General features: G+C 40.0%; 2 protein-coding genes across 2 annotated transcripts; one reads left to right on the top strand and one right to left on the bottom strand.

Moving 5' to 3' along the window:
* LOC122740675 (ribonuclease 7-like) lies at window positions 1-11,757 on the bottom strand. Its single transcript, XM_043983178.1, has 2 exons — window positions 11,736-11,757; window positions 1-1,325 (listed from the first exon to the last, which is right to left on the bottom strand). Exon 2 carries the CDS (start codon window positions 1,311-1,313, stop codon window positions 834-836), a length of 480 nt encoding a protein of 159 aa, XP_043839113.1. The 5' UTR covers window positions 1,314-1,325; window positions 11,736-11,757; the 3' UTR covers window positions 1-833.
* Window positions 11,758-17,115: 5,358 nt separating this feature from the next.
* Window positions 17,116-17,463, top strand: LOC122740676 (60S acidic ribosomal protein P1-like). The gene has a single exon (XM_043983179.1). It carries the CDS (start codon window positions 17,116-17,118, stop codon window positions 17,461-17,463), a length of 348 nt encoding a protein of 115 aa, XP_043839114.1.
* Window positions 17,464-18,384: the final 921 nt, after the last annotated feature.

Genomic DNA, 18,384 nt, shown 5'->3' with positions numbered 1-18,384 from the left:
TCCACTGCACCACCTAACTGCCCCTATCCATAGTTCTTTTTCTGCATGTGGAGAGCATTTTCCACCATGACTCTTTTGGAATTATCTTGGATCATTGCATTGCTGAGAAGAGCTAAGTCTATCAATTGATCATCGCACAGTGTTGTCCAGCTTCATTTTTTTCTTTTTCTTAATTTATTTTTCAGAGCATTGAGGGTTAAGTGACTTGCCCAGGGTCACACAGCTAGTAAGTGTCAAGTGTCCAAGGCTGGATTTGAACTCAGGTACTCCTGAATCCAGGGCCAGTGCTCTATCCACTGCACCACCTAGCTGCCCCCCTCACTAGATTGTTAGAGAGGTCCACAGTACCAAAAAAGGTTAAGGAGTTCTGCCCTTGAGTCAGAGGACCTATGTTCAAATTCCACATTTGATGTTTCCCACACCTGTGTGACCTTGAGCAAAAAATCTAACTTCTCAGGTCCTCAGTTCCTTATCTAAAAAATGGGTCTACTTGACCTAGATGGTCTTTGAGGTCCCTTCTAGATTTATATCTATAATCCTATGAGTAGGGGATAGGGAAAATAAGTCTTATCCATGAGTATCAAGTAAAGTATTGATAACACTTTCCTCCCATACTATTTTGCTATTAGCAGTCAGAAATATGAGCTCCAGACCCAGAAGGACCTCAACCAGGTGAATGACTACTGGGTTAATGGTAAGAGGAAGATTCTAGGAATTTAGGAAATGAGCAAATGCTACAGAAAAGACAAGCAGAATGAGACCTGAAGCAGAAGAGCAAAGGAGTAGGAGGCACAGAATCAAGTTGGAGAATGGGAGTGATACATGGTCAGGTCCTAATCCAGATGCACAGGAAGCCACGGATCCTTTTGGGTATCATTAGGTTGGCGGGGATTACAGGCCACCACAAAATGTGAATTGTTAACAGTACCTTGGTAGCTGCAGGTGGGAGTAATCTGGATGAGATTGCATTTGGTGATGGAAATCACTGCTGAGCTATTATGACAGTTGAACATGCCATTCTTACAGGTAATAGTAGTGAGCTGGCAAACATTGACGATGTTCTGGATCTGGTCATGCAGAAAGTCATTGTTCTTTTTGCAGAAGGTAATGTATTTGTTGACACTTTTTGCCATTTCATTATTGCAATAAACATTGGGGTTGGAGAAATTGGCCTTGGGGAACTGCCAATGCTGTTGTTTGAACCATTCAAACCGAGTGAAACCAGGGGGAATCATTTCAGTAGCCAGGACCATGGCTGCTGCCCACAGGACCAGGAACAGCAGTGGGCAGAATCTATTCCAAGCCAGAGCCATCTCTATGATTAGCTGTAAAAGGAAGAGAAAAGAGATGGAGGGAATGGGAACAGAGCAGATAGGAGAAATGTAGTCATTCCTCAAACAACATTTCCATTCCCCTCCTGTGACTCCCAAGTCATGCCATTATTTCCACTTACTTTAGAATCTCCAAATAGTAAGGAACATTAACTGAACATTCACTCTACAGAGAACCATACTAAGCACCACAGATGTGGTCAGGAGGAAGAATAGAAAAGAAATAGAAGACTGATCATAGATTTACAGCTGAAAAGTACCTGATAGGTCATCTAGTCCAAAGTTCTCATTCTACAGATGAAAGGAAGGGGAAGGGAACACATATCTTTTAAACACCTAAGCATTTTATAGATATCTCATTTGATCCTCCCAACAACCTTTCAAGGCAGGTCTATTATTGTTCCCCATTTTACAGTTGAAGAAACTGAGGCAGACAGGTTAAATGACTTTGCTTAGATACCACCAAGTGTCTGAGGTCATATTTTAACTCAGATCTTCCTGATTCCAGACCTATCCCTTGATCCACTAATCATCACAAAACCTCTGTCAAGTAGTACAACTTCTTTTTTTTTCTTTTTTTTAGTGAGGCAATTGGGGTTAAGTGACTTGCCCAGGGTCACACAGCTAGTAAGTGTTAAGTGTCTGAGGCCGGATTTGAACTCAGGTACTACTGACTTCAGGGCCGGTGCTCTATCCACTGCTCCATCTAGCTGCCCCAAGTAGTACAACTTCTATTATCATCTCCACTCAAAAAGTATTATGATCTCTACTTAATAGCTGGAGTAACTCAGGCTCAGAGAGATTAGGTGGCTTGTGTGTGATCACATAAGATCATAGATTTAGAGCCTGAGAGCTCACCCAATCTACTCCTCTTATTTTTTGTTTTGTTTTGTTTTGCAGAGGTAAGTGACTTGCCCATGGTCATACAGGTAATAAATAAGTAACGGAGCCAGAATTCAAACCTATGTCCTCCTGACATCCACTTTCTACTGTCCCTCCAGGGTTATAAAGAAATAATTCCAAAGAAGGAAGCCAACACTTGAAACCAGAGCCCAGACTCAATTCTGCCTGGGGACTTCTCTTCTTTTCTCTATTACTATGCAAGCTTGCATCCCCTAGCCACTAGGGTAGCAACTTCTCTCTGCCTTTTTATGATAGCAGCCTTTGACTGGCCTCCAAGGGAGTTTGAATCCACACCCCTTACAGATTCCCCTCACCTCAGCATGGCCACTCCCTTTCTTCCCTATGGTTCATCTGAAGCAGATCGGTTCATTCTCTATTGCTTTGCTTTTCTTGGTTTTTCCAAAAAGGGACTTTGCTAGCCAACTAAAGGAAAGAGTATAAAATAAAATAAATTCACAGATCACAAAGCTGAGGCATCCTGGCACCAAGAAACTGTAGCCAAAAGTAGTTCTATTCTAGTCCTAGGAGCTGACAGCTTCCAGGCTAAGCAGTACCTATTCCTAACTATCATGCCGTGGTGTTAGCCTCCATGCTTTTTCTTTTTTTTTTTTTTTTTGCGGGGCAATGGGGGTTAAGTGACTTGCCCAGGGTCACACAGCTAGTAAGTGTCAAGTGTCTGAGGCCAGATTTGAACTCAGGTACTCCTGAATCCAGGGCCGGTGCTTTATCCACTTCGCCACCTAGCCGCCCAACCTCCATGCTTCTTATGGAGACGGAGGGCCAAGGTGTGACTGCTAGCAGGGACCCCTACTCCTGCTTCCTTCCACCTCCAAAAATGGTGTCCCTTTTCATCTTTCTTGCAAAGTTTTGGTATCCGTGTGTTCCTAGGAACCATTAATTCCCTGCTTTCTTCTCTGATTAGAAGTAATAGAATTATGTGCCTTTCCTTGGCCTCCTAGATTCCCTATTCCTTCCTAAAAACTCTCCACTCAAACCTGCCTTACCCTTTTATGATATCACATAAATACAGTAGAAATACATGCTATAACATATATTTTCCATTAAGAATAAAGGAAGGGCAGCTAGGTGGTGAAGTGGATAAAGCACCAGCCCTGGATTCAGAAGGACCTGAGTTCAAATACAACCTCAGACACTTGACACTTACTAGCTGTGTGACCCTGGGCAAGTCACTTAACCCTCATTGCCCCACAAAAAAAAAAGAGTAAAGGAAGAGGGGGCAGCTGAGTAGTGCAGTGGATAAAGTACTGGCCCTGGATTCAGGAGGACCTGAGTTCAAATCCAGCCTCAGACCCTTGACACTTCCTAGCTGTATGACCCTGGGCAAGTCACTTAATCCTCACTGTCCCAAAAAAAAAAAAAAAAGAATAAAGGAAGAGGCATTTCATTCTTACTCTCAAGAAGCTTATTTCTCTATTTGACAAGACAAATTCTACATCCAGGACAGAGTTGAGAAGATTTATAAAGCATGCCAATAGGCGGTTATAATCCAAACCAAATACCTAACTGATGAGGGAGTATGCTGTAGAAGAGTTGGGAAGTAATGAAGGAGAAGCCTCCCAAAAGTGAGTTTCTAGCAGGATTCCATCACATAATTCCACCATGCCTCTCTTAATCTTTAGCCAGAATTCGCCATCCATGTAGGGACCATTCAGAAATATTTCCCTTACTAGTCCGGCAGGTTCCCTGCTCCCTCCCTTTTTCCCCCATGGCCTTGACTCCCTCCTTCTATCCACCTTATGCTCAACCCTCAGTTCCCTGCAAAGTCAAGCCTTAACCCTCCAGTGTGTGTTCTCACCCAATCTTTGTACTGTGGCTCCCGTAGACAACAGCTCCAAATGATCCGTGAGGCTTGAAAGATGCTTGGGTCTTTTCTCACCCCGTGAATGTCTGCTTTATAACTCAACTAAACCTGGAAGGAGTGGAGGGGGCAGGGAGGTGGGAATGGCCAGGGTTGGATGGCATAAAGTAATTTCCCAGTCACATGGAGCAAAACAAGTGATTGGATTTCAGATACATGTGTTACCCCGTGGATGATAGGAACTGGAGCCCGAGGGTCATATTTAGGACTGGGTGGCAGGGGAAGTGAGTTAACACACTGATAGGAACCTTCACTCTGACTTGGTAATGAAGAAAGATGAAAGAAAACCATTCCTCTTTTTTCTCAGACAGGTCTATATTGAATGTTGGCAAGAGAGGAGTGGAAGAGAAGACATGACTTTAGTTCTGGGCATTTTTCTATTTAGCCTTCCAAATCTCTACTCCTTTCTGTGCTTCTGTCACTACAGTCCCTTGAATTCCATCATATCTTTGTCTTAAGACAGTATCCCTGGGGCAGCTACGTGTTTCAGTGGATAGAGCACTGACCCTGGAGTCAAGAGTACCTGAGTTCAAATCTGGCCTCAGACACTTAACACTTACTAGCTGTGTGACCCTGGGCAAGTCACTTAACCCCAATTGCCTCACTAAAAGAAAAAAAAAAAGGCAGTATCCCTGCAAGAACCTTCTTGTCAGTCCAATTCCCTAGAGAAACTGAGTCTGAGTGGCAGTGTTCTGGTCCTACTTGATGTTATTATCAATCATTATTATAAATATTGAGTATCTACTATGTGTCTAGCATTGTCCTAAGTCCTATGGAGAAATGCAGAGAAGTATAAAGCAGGAACATGAAAAGTTAAACCCCAAAAAGCATTTTGTTTAAGACAATATGATTATAGGAAGAATGACATGGCAAATCTTGGGATTAATCTTTTTGGTTTTCAATTTATATTTTCATTGGAATCCATAACTTCTTTTTATAGACATGTTCAATTGACTCTGTTTCTCATATATCTAGTTTCCTCACTTTTTACTGGTTACCAGTATAGTCCTTGTGGCTCTTCTCATCTGCAGTCCCCTACCAGCTATATTCAGTCCCTTTGGTACTGTTGGGGTAATCATATATTTAACCCCATGACTCAAGAGCTAGTACTAATGTTTTTTCTAGAAAAATCCAATGACTATAAATTTAAAGGAAAAGTATTTGTTGAGGTAGAATAATAGACAATACTATAGAATTAAATTGGGCATTACTATACTAGACCCTCATTCACAAATGACTTCCATCTATCTCTCCAACCAGGACACCTGAGAAGCACTTGTCTCACTCATGATAAACCCCCTGCTGGTTTCCCCAAAACAGTGGGGGGATATATCTAAGACTTGTAGCAGGTGCTAGGGAAATGCATACTGCCTGTTATTGAGGTGAGTCCTCTCTGACTTCTTTCTCCCAGATCAAGACAAGCTACATCTCCCCATTTAGGTTCTAGAAGTATCCCCTAAGGGATCAGTTTGAACCCCTGTTCCAATGATGTCCTTTCATTTCTAGGGTCAGTGATCAAGACCCCAATTCCATTTGATCAATTAATATCAGTTGGCCTTTACAAAGGAATATTTACTTCCAAGATAGGGCAAAAACAGAACAAACATCTTCCCTTAATACCTTAGTGTGAGAAATGGGTAATTGTCTCCTCTCAGTGTGGATATAAGTCAGTCATACTCCCCTGACCTGTTTGTAGGACAAAGGTCTCAGATCCCCTCCTCCCCCTCAGGTTAGCAAGGTCACATGGTTCAAGGAGCCCTGGTCTCAATTAGGTCCTCTCCAGAGTTCTGTCCATATAAGGAAGTATAAGGTCCACTCCTGAGTTATGCCCATACAAGGAAGAGGGGTGGGAATACTGCATTCTGATTAGCTAGTTTTTGCGCATAGATTGTAACCCCACCAGTGATGAAAAAGGGGAAGGTCCATTTGCGTTAGGGACTAGGGTATAAAACAGGGCCTGCGAGCCCCCTTTCGGGGCACCCATTTAGCTGCACACTAGGGTGCCTCTTCGAGAGAAGGAAATAAAAGAGCTTTTGTCACTTTGCTGCTGAGTTCCTGAGAATGATTGAGAAGAGGATGAATTTTTCCCTCACATTTAGGGACATGACTAATGCAGAAATATGTTTAATGTGATTGTATATACATAACCTATATCAGATTGCTTTCTTCTTGGGGAGGGGGGAGGAAAGGGAGGGACGGAGAAAAATTTGGAACTAAAAATCTTATGAAAACAAATGTTGAAAACTATCTTTACATGTAATTGGAAAATAACAAAATACTTTTATGATAAAAAATAAAATAAATATCTAAAAATACCTTAGGGGCACACTCTCCCCATACCACCTCAATCTCTGGGAGAGTGGGATGAGACTTAATGCAATTTCTACGTACCACTGCCCACCAAATTCAGGTCCAAACGCAGCATCACTGCTGGATGAGTCTTGGATGGGGCAGCCTCTCCCCACACCAAACTGTCTCTTTTCTCTCACTAGATGCCATCCAGACAAGAAGTCAGTGGGAAGAGAAGGGTTAAGGTTGACTAGTGGTTTTTTTGGTGGGGCAATGAGGGTTAAGTGATTTGCCCAGGGTCACACAGCTAGTAAGTGTCAAGTGTCTGAGGCTGGATTTGAAATCAGGTCCCCCTGAATCCAGGCCCAGTGCTTTATCCACTGCACCACCTAGCTGCTCCTGACTAGTGCTTTTTGAATATACCCCATTCCCAATTCCAGCTACACAAATACAGCCAATCAAAGAGGCTCCTATTCATCACATCCTTATCAAGCCAGAACCACTTATAGAATATCTTTGCATGCTCTGAGGTCTCTCCAAGATACTTTCATTACATGTTATTGTGACTCTCCTAAAAGCAGGTTCCCTGGCCTCTTTGAAAGATAAGGATTTGTATCTGTACCACAATACACATGCTAATTAGGACTAGGCTCACTGGCTAATTCCCAAACTTTTGGGGGGGAAGCAATCTGGTTTAAGTGACTTGCCCAAGGTCACACAGCTAGTAAATGTCTGAGGCTGGATTTGAACTCAAGTCCTCCTGACTCCAGGGTCACTGATCTCTCCACTGAGCTACCTAGCTATTCTTACTGGCTCTTCATGCTGGCTCAGTCCCTCATTACACCAGTCTGCCCCACCACCTCTTGCCATCCTAGATTTCTCTTATCTAGCTTCTTATTGTAGCAGCAACATAGAGATTGTGGAGACTCATTTCAGCAAAAGCAAGTAATAATAATAATAATGACCATAATAGCTAACATTTATATAGCACTTACTATCTACCAGACATTGTGCTAGGTGCTTTACAATTATTATCTCATTTGTTCTTCACAATAATCCTGGGAGGTGGGTGCTATTATCATTTCCATGTTAGAGGCAACTGAGGCAAACAGGGTTGTAACTTGCCCAGGGTTAGGTGGACTTGACTAGCTTCTCATTACAGTGAAAAACTAGAGAATAGCTTTTCTCAGCACAATCTCTTTTCTGTTCAAACTGCCCCCTCTGTAGCTGGCACTCTTCTCTGCAAGGTTTCTATCATTATTATTGGTTTTTGGGTTTTTTTTTTTTTTTTTGGTGAGGCAATTGGGGTTAAGTGACTTGCCCAGGGTCACACAGCTAGTAAGTGTTAAGTGCCTGAGGCCGGATTTGAACTCAGGTCTTCCTGACTCCAGGGCCGGTGCTCTAGCCACTGTGCCATCTAGCTGCCCCAATTTCTATCATTTTTGAAAATGGAACGAATTAAAAACTGTTGGTCATATACACAGGCTTCTGCCACGAATTAGCTATGTGTCTGTGTTCCAGTTTGAAGCCTAGGATTGCTACAGCTTTTTTTACCAGTCATATTGGCTTATCCTGAACTTATACATAGCTTAGAAATGAATTATCACCTCTCTTCCTGGCTTCTATACTGATACTCATATCATTCACATAATTAAACTGGTTGAACATATTTATCCTTTCCAGATTATTATTATTATTATTATTATTTTGCTGGGCAATGAGGGTTAAGTGACTTGCCCAAGGTCACACAGTTAGTAAGTGTATCCACTGAACCACCTAGCTGCCCCTTTTCCAGGTTCTTGATATAGAACTTATCATTGACTCAGTTGCCAAATTTTGTCAATTCTACCTCCACAACATCCTTTGCATGTGTCCCCTTCTCTCCACTTAAGAACAAAACAAAACAAAAAACCCAGCAACAACCATAGTCCATGCACTTATCACTTCTCACCTGGACTATTGCAAAAGCCTCATAATATATCTCCCTTCCTTCAGCCTTTACCCTCTCTAATCCATCCTACAAAGAGGTGCCAAAGTGATTTTCCTAAAACCTACTCAAGAAACTTTAATGACTCCCTATTGCCTTTAGGATAAAGTACAAACTATTCTGTGTGGCATTTAAAGTCTTTAACATCCAACCCTAACCCATCTTTCCATGTATTATATGATTAACGCATAATCTTCCCTTCATCTACTATTTTTTACCCAAACTGGCCTACTTGGTGCACTGCATACCTATCATTCCATCCCCTATCTTGGTGCCTCTGTACAAGCTGTCCCAAAGATTGGCCTCTGTATTTTGGAACCCACTTTTTATGGCCCAGATAAAATACCACAAGAGTTCTTTCCTGAATTAGTCAGTGCTTCCTCCTGAATGTTTTCTATGTATTTTATTTTTATTTGTCTGTGTGCCTGTTGCTTTTCTACAATAGAACATAGGCTCCTGAAGGGCAGGAATTATGTTTTTTTATTTTGTATTTCTCTTTGTATTTCCCCAGTTAGGTGCCCCAGTGAATAGGGCGCCAGGCCTGAAGTCAAGAAGACTCATCTTTATGAGTTCAAATCTAGCCTCAGACACTTATTTGCTGTGTGACCATAGGCAACTCACTTAACTTTGTTTACCTCAGTTTTCTCATCTGTAAAATGAGCTGAAGAAGGAAATGGCAAAGCAGTCTAGTATCTCTACCAAGAAAACCCCAAATGGGGTCAAGTAAAAGTTGAATACAACCAAGCAACAGTAGTTTCATTTATTGTGACATCCCAACATAAATCTAGTTTGCATTACTGCAACATTTTCCTGTGAGTCATCCCATTCTAGACATATTAAAACACCGAGTATTGACTAGTCATGTTTCCTTAGATAAGTCAAGTAAGAGCTGAACCTCAGTTTCCTAACCTATTCAATAGGGATATGCTTTAATTACATACCTTACAGAATTGTTGTGACAATCAAGTGAAATAACATCTGAAAAGTGCTTCCTAAACCTTAAGGTGCTATATTAGTCAACCAATAAATCAATCTATAAGTATTTAATAAGCTCCTACTATACACTGGGCACTGTGATTGGTACTGGAGGTGGAAAGGCAAAAACGCTAACTAGTCCCTACATTCATAGAACTTATAGTCTAACAAAGAGGACAACATGTGTACTTATAAATATGTATATATACTGTGTACATATATATGTATATGTATATATTAGTGTGTGTGTATATACATATATATTTATTTATCTATTTATTTCTTTATTTTTGGTGAAGCAATTGGGGTTAAGTGACTTGCCCAGGGTCACACAACTAGTAAGTGTTAAGTGTCTGAGGCCAGATTTGAACTCAGGTCTTCTTGAATCCAGGGCCAGTGCTCTATCCACTGTGTCACCTAGCTGCCCCTATATACATATCTATTAACTGCGGTGTTTAAAAAGTTTGAGAGGCATAATTTCTGGATAATTTAATCATTTTTTTTTTTGGTGAGGCAATTGGTGTTAAGTGACTTGCCCAGGGTCACACAGCTAATAAGTGTCAAGTGTCTGAGACCATATTTGAACTCAGGTCCTCCTCACTCCAGGGCCAGTGCTCTATCCACTGCAACACATAGCTTCCCCCTAATCATTTTATTAATAATACCAGCATTTTAAGAAAATATGGATCCCAAAGATATCCCCCAAAAAAGAGAAAAGGCTCTATCTTTACAAAAATAGCTTTTTGTGGTAGCTAAGAATTGGGAATCAATGGGATGTCCATCAACTGGGGAATGGTTAAACAAGCTATGGTATATGACTATAATGGAATACTATTGTGTTATAAGAAATGACAAAGCAGGATGATTTCAGAAAAACCTGGAAAGATTTACATGAACTGATCAGAACCAAGAGAACATTGTTCACAGTAACAGCAATATTGTTCAATGAAGAACTGTGAATGACTTAGCTATTCTCAGCAATACAATGATTCAAGACAAATCCAAAGGACTAATGGTGAAGCATACTATCTGGTTCCAGAGAAAGAATTGATATTGATTGAATGTAGACTGAAGCATGTTATTTTTCACTTTCTTCCTTTTTTTTTCCATTTATTTGTCTTCTTATACAAAATGACTAACATAGAAATGTTTTATATAATTGCACATATATAACCTATATCTGATTGCTTACCACCTCAGGGAGGGGGGAGGAGATGGAGAGATAGAATCTGGAACTCAAAACTTTAAATAAAGATGTTTATAGATTTTTTTAAAAGAATGTGATAAAATAGATATTTAAAATTATAAAACATTTATTGGGGTATATGTTGTCTTTATATATATATATAATTTTTTTTTTTGGTGAGGCAATTAGGGTTGAGTGACTTGCCCAGGGTCACACAGCTAGTAATTGTTAAGTGTCTGAGGCCGGATTTGAACTCAGGTCCTCCTGAATCCAGGGCTGGTGCTCTATCCAATGTGCCACCTAGCTGCCCAGTATATGTTATCTTAAAACAGATAATAAACTTACTATAATAAAGAGTGACTTTTCATTTGAAAAAAAAAGAAAGGATGGTCATTTGGCCATCTCTCCTTTAAACGAAATAGCATCATGACAGCAGGTTCACAGCTTGTATGCCCTTTGGAAGAGGAGTGTTCCTGAGGGTGGCAATCAACTCTGATTGGTTAACAATTAATGAGAGAATGAATATTATAATAAGGGGCTGAACCTATTCAAATGAACCTTGATTATGTCATTTACTTCTTTTTTTTTTTAATGTCATTGACTTCTAAATTACCCCCAGCCTTGGGTAATCTATTCAAAGAACTTATTCCTCCACCCAAGCCTGAGCAAAAGGGAGTTTCACTTCAGATTAGAAGTCTGATCTAGTTGGGTGGAGTAGTAATACCCAGAATGTGGAGAATGTTAATCTCATTTTATAGCAGCCTTGTTCTTGAGTGATTGGACAAGGAAATAGGACAGGAAAAAAAAAGATGAAGTCTCCCTAATTTTAATAATTGGCTATTAATATGAGAGAGAAATAATCATTTCTCTCAATATATACATATACACTATCACTATATATGTACAAAACACATTCAAAACAGATACATGCATATCAAAACGTGTATGTATAAATATATATAGTATGTGTGTATAACACTTTCTTTTTTTTTTTTTTGCAGGGCAATTGGGGTCAAGTGACTTGCCCAGGGTCACACAGCTAGTAAGTGTTAAGTGTCTGAGGCCAGATTTGAACTCAGGTCCTCCTGAATCCAGGGCTGGTGCTTTATCCACTGTGCCACCTAGCTGCCCCAGTATAACACTTTCAAAAGAGATACATAGTAACCTTGAGGGGGAAGATATTACCTTCTGGGAGAACCAGGATAAACCTCATGCAGAAGGTAGTCCTTGAGCTGAGTCATTAAGGAAACTGAAAATTCCAAAAAGCAAAGGTGGTGAGATGGAGAGTGATCCCAAGCATGGGGGGCCTAGACAGCACAAAAGCCTAGAGATGGGAAAAGGAGTGTTGCGTGTAAGTGATAGTATGAAAGCCTGTTTGTTTGGACCATAGCATGCATAGATGGTAGCTTGAATAATAAATACAGAAAGGAAGAACAGGACAAAATGTAAAAGAAACTATATTTTTCTAATATTATGTTCTGAAAAAAAATCAAAATTGAATGTTGTTTTTAAAAATTCCATTCGGGGGCAGCTAGGTGGTGCAGTGGATAAAGCACTGGCCCTGGATTCAGGAGTACCTGAGTTCAAATCCAGCCTCAGACACTTGACACTTACTAGCTGTGTGACCGTGGGCAAGTCACTTAACCCCCATTGCCCTGACCCCAAAAAATAAATAAATAGCTAACATTTTTTTTAAAATTCCATTCACCAACAATTCTCCATTTCCCAATTTCCCCAATTAATCAATGAATGAGGTAGAGAAAGTATAGAAAAAATAAACTATCTTTTAAACTCTTACTTTGGAATGCAAGTTCTAGTCACAGTTCACCCCAATTTTAAAATACAGAGACTAAGGCACTAAATGATAAAGGTACAAGCGAGAAAATTATAGATGTCAATTCTTCAAGTGTTTGGGATTTCATCAATCAAAGTATTCCCTTTACCAAAGCAGATTGTGACCCTTTCATGTTTTGGTAGATAATCTTGGATCTTAATGAGTTGCCATTACTAAAAGAAAATTAAATTTTAAAAAGTTCATTAGCTTCTAGTGATAAAAGTTCTCCATATTTAGAAAGGCAAGTCTTTGGGGTTTTTTTGTTTGTTTGTTTGTTTTTGTGGGGCAATGGGGGTTAAGTGACTTGCCCGGGGTCACACAGCTAGTAAGTGTCAAGTGTCAGAGGCCGGATTTGAACTCAGGTACTCCTGAATCCAGGGCGGGTGCTTTATCCACTGCGCCACCTAGAGGCCCCCAAAAGGCAAGTCTTTGGAAAATAGATACACTCTCCATTGCCAAGGCCTCGAAGAATTCAGGTCATCTCCAGGCAATCATGAGGCAATGGAGTAAAATTTCAGGAAATGATGAGTAGGAACAAGGAACTGTCAAAATAAAGTGATAGCTTGCTTCAAGTTACCATCTTCAGTGGGTAGATAAAATAGATTTGGAGCTTCAGTTATTTTTCTGCCCTTAAAAAAAATAATGTTACTAGATCATTTTAATTTACTGTACTTTGGCAAGGTTGTTCTAAAAAAGATAGTTTATTTTTCTATACTTTCTCTACCTCATTCATTGATTAATTGGGGAAATTGGGAAATGGAGAATTGTTGGTGAATGGAATTTTTAAAAAAATGTTAGCTATTTATTTATTTTTTGGGGTCAGGGCAATGGGGGTTAAGTGACTTGCCCACGGTCACACAGCTAGTAAGTGTCAAGTGTCTGAGGCTGGATTTGAACTCAGGTACTCCTGAATGTAGGGTTTTAACTGAGAGAACAAAATTCAGGGTAGAATAGGTAGTTCTCAAGTCGCTCAGGGACTCAGATTTATATTGATGTTGACATGTGTCTAAACCATTTCCAGTAAGTAAGCTGATCTGATTTTCCTTTCATTTTCTTTGGTTATCAACCCCCTAACATTCTATCTGCCATGCTGGCACTTCTCTGGATCTATTCATAGAACTGGATGATAAATGACAGTTGTTCTGGGAAACCTAGTGAACCCACATCTAGACTAGCAGATTTGGGTTAGATGAGGCAGCTCTCTCACCTGGAAATCCATGGGAAATGAGTCTCACTTAACTCAACTTTTTCCCTGTGGTCAGAAAGGGAAGACTATGTGGCAGTAGGAGATCTGGGTAAAGGACAATCATATCCTAAAGTTGATGGAGCAGTGTGGTACAAAGTAGAAAGTCTTGGAGATGATTAATTGTTCTAGTAAGTGGGCAAAAATATAGCTGACTGAGAGAAGGGAAGACACATTCTTCATCATCACCACCACCGATCCCCTAAAATAAAGAACATATTAACCTTTTCACTGCTGAATTACACTATATTTCAACAATGTTCACTGTAGTCTTCATCAATGATTTTCAAAGTATGTAGTTTATAAAGATTATAAAATTTGTTCATAAATTCATGAATTCCATACCTTGGGTAATGTCTATATTACCTTCTAGATATTTCTTTAAAAAATAATAGAGGGAGGGGCAGCTAGATGGTGCAGTGGTTAAAGCACCGGCCCTGGATTCAGGAGTACCTGAGTTCAAATCCGGCCTCAGACACTTGACACTTACTAGCTGTGTGACCCTGGGCAAGTCACTTAACCCCCATTGCCTAAAAAAAACAAATAATAATAATAATAATAGAGGGAGGGGCAGCTAGGTGGTGCAGTGGACAAAGCACCAGCCCTGGATTCAGGAGTACCTGAGTTCAAATCCAGCCTCAGACACTTGACACTTACTAGCTGTGTGACCCTGGGCAAGTCACTTAACCCCAATTGCCTCACCAAAAAAAAAAAAAAAAAAGTAATAGAGGAGGCAGCTAGGTGGCGCAGTGGATAGAGCACTGGCCCTGGAGTCAGGAGGACCTGAGTTCAAATCCTCAGACACTTGACACTTACTAGCTGTGTGACTTTGGGCAAGTCACTTAACCTTCAGTGCCCCACCCAAAAAAAAAAAAAAAGGTAAAGAGAAGGAATATGGTATAGTACATAGAAAGCCAGACTTGGAGTCAGGAAGAAGGGTCCAAATGCTGTCTGTGACACATATTAGCTATTTGACCAAAAACAAGCCTTCTAATTAAATGCCCCAGGTAGCTCTCAACAATAATAATTTAGAAACAAGTTACAGATCCAAGGAAGGGAAGTTCCCACACTGATAAAGTCATAGATCTGCATACTTATATACCTGTGCATGCACATAAATATACATACACCTACACATACGTATATACATATTCACACACACCACCACCACACACACACACACACACACACACACACAAACAGAGAGCAGGAGGAGGAAAAGGAGGACCTGGGTAACTATGACCCAGTAAGTTTCTTGAATATAGTCAGCAAATTAGTTTACAAATTATTCTAGATACTGAAAGACAAGGAAGTACACAAAGATTAATCCATCTTGAACAAGCTGGTTTCAGAAGGAGACAATCAATAGATCATTGTGTAACTCTCCATTTCTTAGCACAACAAATATTTCTATGCCTTTATTTTTTCTTTTTGGAGGAGTTGGTCTTTGTCAACAAAAAGAGGTTCTGGTAGAGATTAGTTGGCACCATAATCATAATCATAATATTTATAAAACATTTGGCACCATACCTGGCACAGAGTAGATGCTATATAAATACTTGCTATTAAATTGTGGTTATTACTATTACAGTCAACAAAAAAGAGACTCCAGCAAAGATTAGCTATCACAAATATTATAAGACATCAATTCTTCCTGCTTCTGAATCTGACAGAAGTATATAAAGGGCAGAAGATATTTAATATAGTAGTAGGCTATTATAACCAAAATTAGAATATTATAGGTACAAAGGAATCTTCCATTAGAGGTTTTTTGTTTTGGGGTTTTTTGCAGGGCAATGGGGGTTAAGTGATTAGCCCAGGGTCACACAGCTAGTAAGTGTCAAGTGTCTGAAACTGGATTTGAACTCAGGTACTCCTGAATCCAGGGCCGGTGCTTTATCCACTGCGCCACCTAGCCACCCCACCATTAGAGTTTAATATGAAGGAAGGGGGAATAATTTTTAGTTGTAGTGGATATATGGAATGGAATTAGGGAAAACTTGATGAATAAGGTAGACTCCCACCTGAGTCTTGAAGGAAGAAAAGTATTACAATAGGTAGAGATGATTGGGAGTGAGTATATTCCAGGCATGGGAGATAGCTTTCAAAAATAGAGGGAGATGGAGTAGCAGGAAGAGTATAGCAAGCTCTGCACTCCCCCCTCCCCCCAAAAAAATACTTCAAACAAATCTAGAAAATACACCAGAGTGAATCATGATTGGGAAATTCAAGATAAAATAAAATCATAGTGAGTCATTTTTCCAGCTCAAGTCATCATAGGGAAATAGACAGACAGATACTGGGAAAGGGGTCTGGCCAGGAGCACACCATGGGAGCACTCCGGTGCAGGAGAAACTATACACCTGATCAGGCAGAGGTCTCAGATCCAGCAGAGGGACTTGCCACAGTTCAGGGTATGTTGTTCACCACCCAGTTCTAAGTCATAAGATGGACTTAGAAGATAACCTGTAGCAAGGGGTGTCATTTCAGCATGAGGAATAGTTGCAGGCCCTAGGTTGTGCACCAGGAGAGGAGCAAGTTCAGAAACAAGCAGCTATGGTGTAACTTGGACCCCCAAAGTAGAATGGATTTCAGTTCCAGCCTTCAACCCAATCTAAAGGCTACAGAGAAATAACCAGGACAGGAATCCCAAGCCAAAGGGAAGCCTAAAGTTCTAAAACTATGAATCAGCAGGGTTTTCCAGTTGGCTGATAGTGGCAGAGTCCATCAGCAGTCTACTGGAATTCCAAATGGAGTATGCCCACAGACCTGTTGCTCAGACTCAAGTCAGACCAGAAGGGCTCAGACCAGAGGGGCAACAATCAGGCTTTGCCCTAGATCAAACCATGTTAGGAGCTTTGAAAACTTGCAGGTCTCTAGCCTGAGCTATCCCTGAGATCCTGAAGTAACAACACTAAACACCCACAAGAAAGCAATAGTAGGGGGCAGCTAAGTGGCAAAGTGGTTAAAGCACCGGCCCTGGATTCAGGAGTACCTGAGTTCAAATTTGGCCTCAGACACTTGACACTTACTAGCTGTGTGACCTCGGGCAAGTCACTTAACTCCCATTGCCTAAAAAAAAAAGAAAAGAAAGCAATAGTAAAACCATCCCAGACATTTCCTCCTGAAGTATGCAGAACCTAGCCCTTAATAAAGTCCAAAGTCAGAAAGTAGGCTGGAAGACTGAGCAAACAAAAATGAATCCCACTATGAAAAGCTATTATGGTGACAGAGATGATCAAGACATTAACCCAGAAGAGAATGACTCCAAAACATCTCCAATCAAGCCTCACATTTAACTAGAATTCCTAGAAGATATGAAACAGAGTTTAAAAGTTTTAAAAAATGTATTAAATACTTTTTTCTCTTCAGTTGTCTGTAAGGTGCTTCGTACTTCTTCGGAAGCTAAAGCCACGTTGGGGTGAATCCTCACTTCAGCCGGCAACTAGCACCACTACAAACAAGTCTCTCCTCATCCATCTCCTGAAATGTCCGTCTCCAAGTTTGCTTGCATCTACTCTGCTCTCATCCTTCACGACAATGAGGTTATGGTCAGGAAGGATAAAATTAATGCCCTCATTAAAGCAGCAGGTGTAAATGTTGAACTGTTCTGGCCAGGATTATTTGCAAAGACCTTGAACAATGTAAACATTACAAGTCTCATCTGCAATGTAGGAGTTGGTGGACCTGCCCCAGCAGCTGGTGGTGCTGCCCCTGCTGGAGGTGCTGCTCCTGCTAGCACAGCTGCCCCAGCTGAGGAGAAGAAGAAAGAGGAAGCAGAAAAAGAAGAATCTGAGGAGTCTGATGATGACATGGGCTTTGGTCTGTTTGACTAAATATTTTTTGAAACATTAAATAAAAAGCTTAACTCAAAAAATGTATTAAATAAATTAAAGAGAACAGTAGAATGAAAAAGTTGGAAAAAATGAGAGCTAAGGAAGAAAGAAATTAGAAAGGGAATTAGCATCTTGGCACAAGAGTTACAAAACCTTGTCCAAGTAATAAATTATCTAAAAATTAGAATAAACTGAATAGAAATTAATTACTCCATGAGACAAGAAAAATTAAAACAAAATCAAAAGACTGAAAAAAATGAGAAAAATGTGAGGTATCTCATAGCAAAAACAACTCACCTGGGAAACAGATCAAGAAAAACACATAGTAAGAATCATAGGACTATCTGAAAGCCATGATCCAAAAAAAAAAAATGTCTTAACATCATATTCCAAGAAATCTTAAAAGAAAACTGCCCAAATCTCTTAGAACTAGCAGAACTCCACTTAGGACTTAGAAATAGAAAGAATACATTTGGTCACTTCCTAAAGAAACCCCAAAATTAAAACTCGTGAAAGCATTATAGCCAAAATCCAGAGCTTCCAGATGAAAGAAAAAATATTACAAGCAGTCAGAAAGAAAGAATTCAAATACTAAGGAACTATAGCCAAGATAACACAAAATTTATCAACCACCACCATAAAACAGCAGAAAGCTTAGGATATTGTATTGTATTGTATTCTGTTCTGTTCTATTCTATTCCATTAACTATACTATACTATACTATACTATACTATACTATACTATACTATACTATACTATACTATACTATACTATACTATACTATACTATACTACACTACACTACACTACACTACACTACACTACACTACACTACACTATACTATACTATACTATACTATACTATACTATACTATACTATACTATACTATACTATATCCTGGGAATTCCAGTTAAATGTAA

Source organism: Dromiciops gliroides, chromosome 2 (genome assembly GCF_019393635.1).
Source record: "Dromiciops gliroides isolate mDroGli1 chromosome 2, mDroGli1.pri, whole genome shotgun sequence".
NCBI lineage: Eukaryota > Metazoa > Chordata > Mammalia > Microbiotheria > Microbiotheriidae > Dromiciops > Dromiciops gliroides.
Note: the sequence above shows the minus strand (reverse complement) of the source record. Positions and strands in the feature narration are given on the sequence as shown.

What these genes read in the sequence shown, in the direction of transcription:
- LOC122740675 (XM_043983178.1), bottom strand. Translation starts at nt 1,313, where the DNA reads ATGGCTCTGGCTTGGAATAGATTCTGCCCACTGCTGTTCCTGGTCCTG.
- LOC122740676 (XM_043983179.1), top strand. Translation starts at nt 17,116, where the DNA reads ATGTCCGTCTCCAAGTTTGCTTGCATCTACTCTGCTCTCATCCTTCAC.